The sequence below is a fragment of the Corvus brachyrhynchos genome, unplaced genomic scaffold (assembly GCF_000691975.1).
Source record: "Corvus brachyrhynchos isolate BGI_N302 unplaced genomic scaffold, ASM69197v1 scaffold633, whole genome shotgun sequence".
In the NCBI taxonomy this organism is placed as follows: domain Eukaryota; kingdom Metazoa; phylum Chordata; class Aves; order Passeriformes; family Corvidae; genus Corvus; species Corvus brachyrhynchos.
In genome coordinates, this window is record NW_008237435.1 from 1,371,154 (window position 1) to 1,372,440 (window position 1,287).

Genomic DNA, 1,287 nt, shown 5'->3' on the forward strand with positions numbered 1-1,287 from the left:
GTTAGAGGAACGCGCACGGGCGCTAAGGGTTCGTGCTCGTGGCTAGAGACGTAGGGAAGCTGGAAGCGCACAGGAGCCGCCGGGTCCCCGCAGGATGACCGATACCCGCCTGCCTGGGCTTCCTCTGCTGAGCTGTGAGAAACCGCTGAAGAAAACCCCGATGGTTTCTTGGTCTGTCAACGAGGTACAGAGGTCACTGATATCTCACCCGCCACTGACTAAAATAGGAGCTCACAGGTGCCAGCACACGGAAAGTGTTTTCTTCTGTGCGGTAACAGCGGCCGCTCCCTGTAGCTGGGCACCCTGCGGCCACCCGGCGCCGGAGCATCCCGCTCCAGGGCATTTGCCAGTTCCAGAGGAGGAGGACCAGAGCGTGCCCTTGCGATTTCCCAAACGTGGGTGTGCAGGATTTATCCTACTGCCTCTGCCCGCCTGCAGCCGTGTGCCTTAAGTGCACGACGCTGCGCTTTCTTCCCTGTGTCGCCGCCAGTTTACAGAAAAGTTCTTGGAACTTTGTTTGTGAACGCTGCCTCTCGAATTGAGCAGAAATTCGAGTTCAAAAGTTTTGGAAGAAAGTGCAGACAACCTCTTTCTTCAGTAGATATTGCAAGTGTTCTTGCGTGCTGATTTTAATCCCCCCTTTTACAATACTGCTAAAGACATCAAGTGATACAAACATCTGTATTAGCATAAAATAACAATGTTGTAAATAAATGAACACTGATACACCTGTAACTAGGATCTAAAGCACTCAATAGCCTTCTCAGGTGCAAGTGCCGTCCGACACCTCTGTGTGCTGTTAATTGGCAACAAATAAAAACACAGAGCTTGGCATTCCTTATCCCCAGCCCTGCTGTCTACACGGCTTTTTACACCGGACAGTCCTTTGCTGCTCAGAGTTCCACTAATTTCTCTTGCTCCCGTACGTGTGTAATGATGTGCCGGTGTCTACCTGGGTGATTTTAGGAGCACAGGTAGGCGCGCACAGGATCAGACTTACGAGCCACAACCTTAAGCAGCCTTCCAAGCTGCTGTGCTGGGCAGCGCTGCTTCCCGAGCCGCCCTCCATTCTCCACAGTGCAGTTATTGATTCCGTGTGGCGAGCCGAAAAGATGCCCAACCTAATGAAAGCACATCTCGGCACAAACGGAGCCCGTGGTTCCCACTTCCCCGTGGGTCCAGGTGAACGATCCTGCGGGCGCAGTGGTCGGCACGGCCAACAGCCCTGCTCCTCCGGCGGGGCTCCCTCCAGCCCCATGGACGGCAAACACTCCCTGGTCTCTAGCG

The 1,287-nt window shown here is 54.2% G+C and overlaps 1 protein-coding gene across 1 annotated transcript in view; it reads left to right on the plus strand.

Annotated features, from left to right (window-relative positions):
* Positions 1-1,112: 1,112 nt before the first annotated feature.
* The window catches only part of RPL7 (ribosomal protein L7), a 6,118-nt gene continuing 5,943 nt past the window's right edge, over positions 1,113-1,287 (plus strand). The window contains exon 1 of the mRNA XM_017731205.1: positions 1,113-1,210. Coding sequence (XP_017586694.1) covers positions 1,113-1,210 — 98 coding nt within the window. The remainder of the gene's footprint in view (positions 1,211-1,287) is intronic.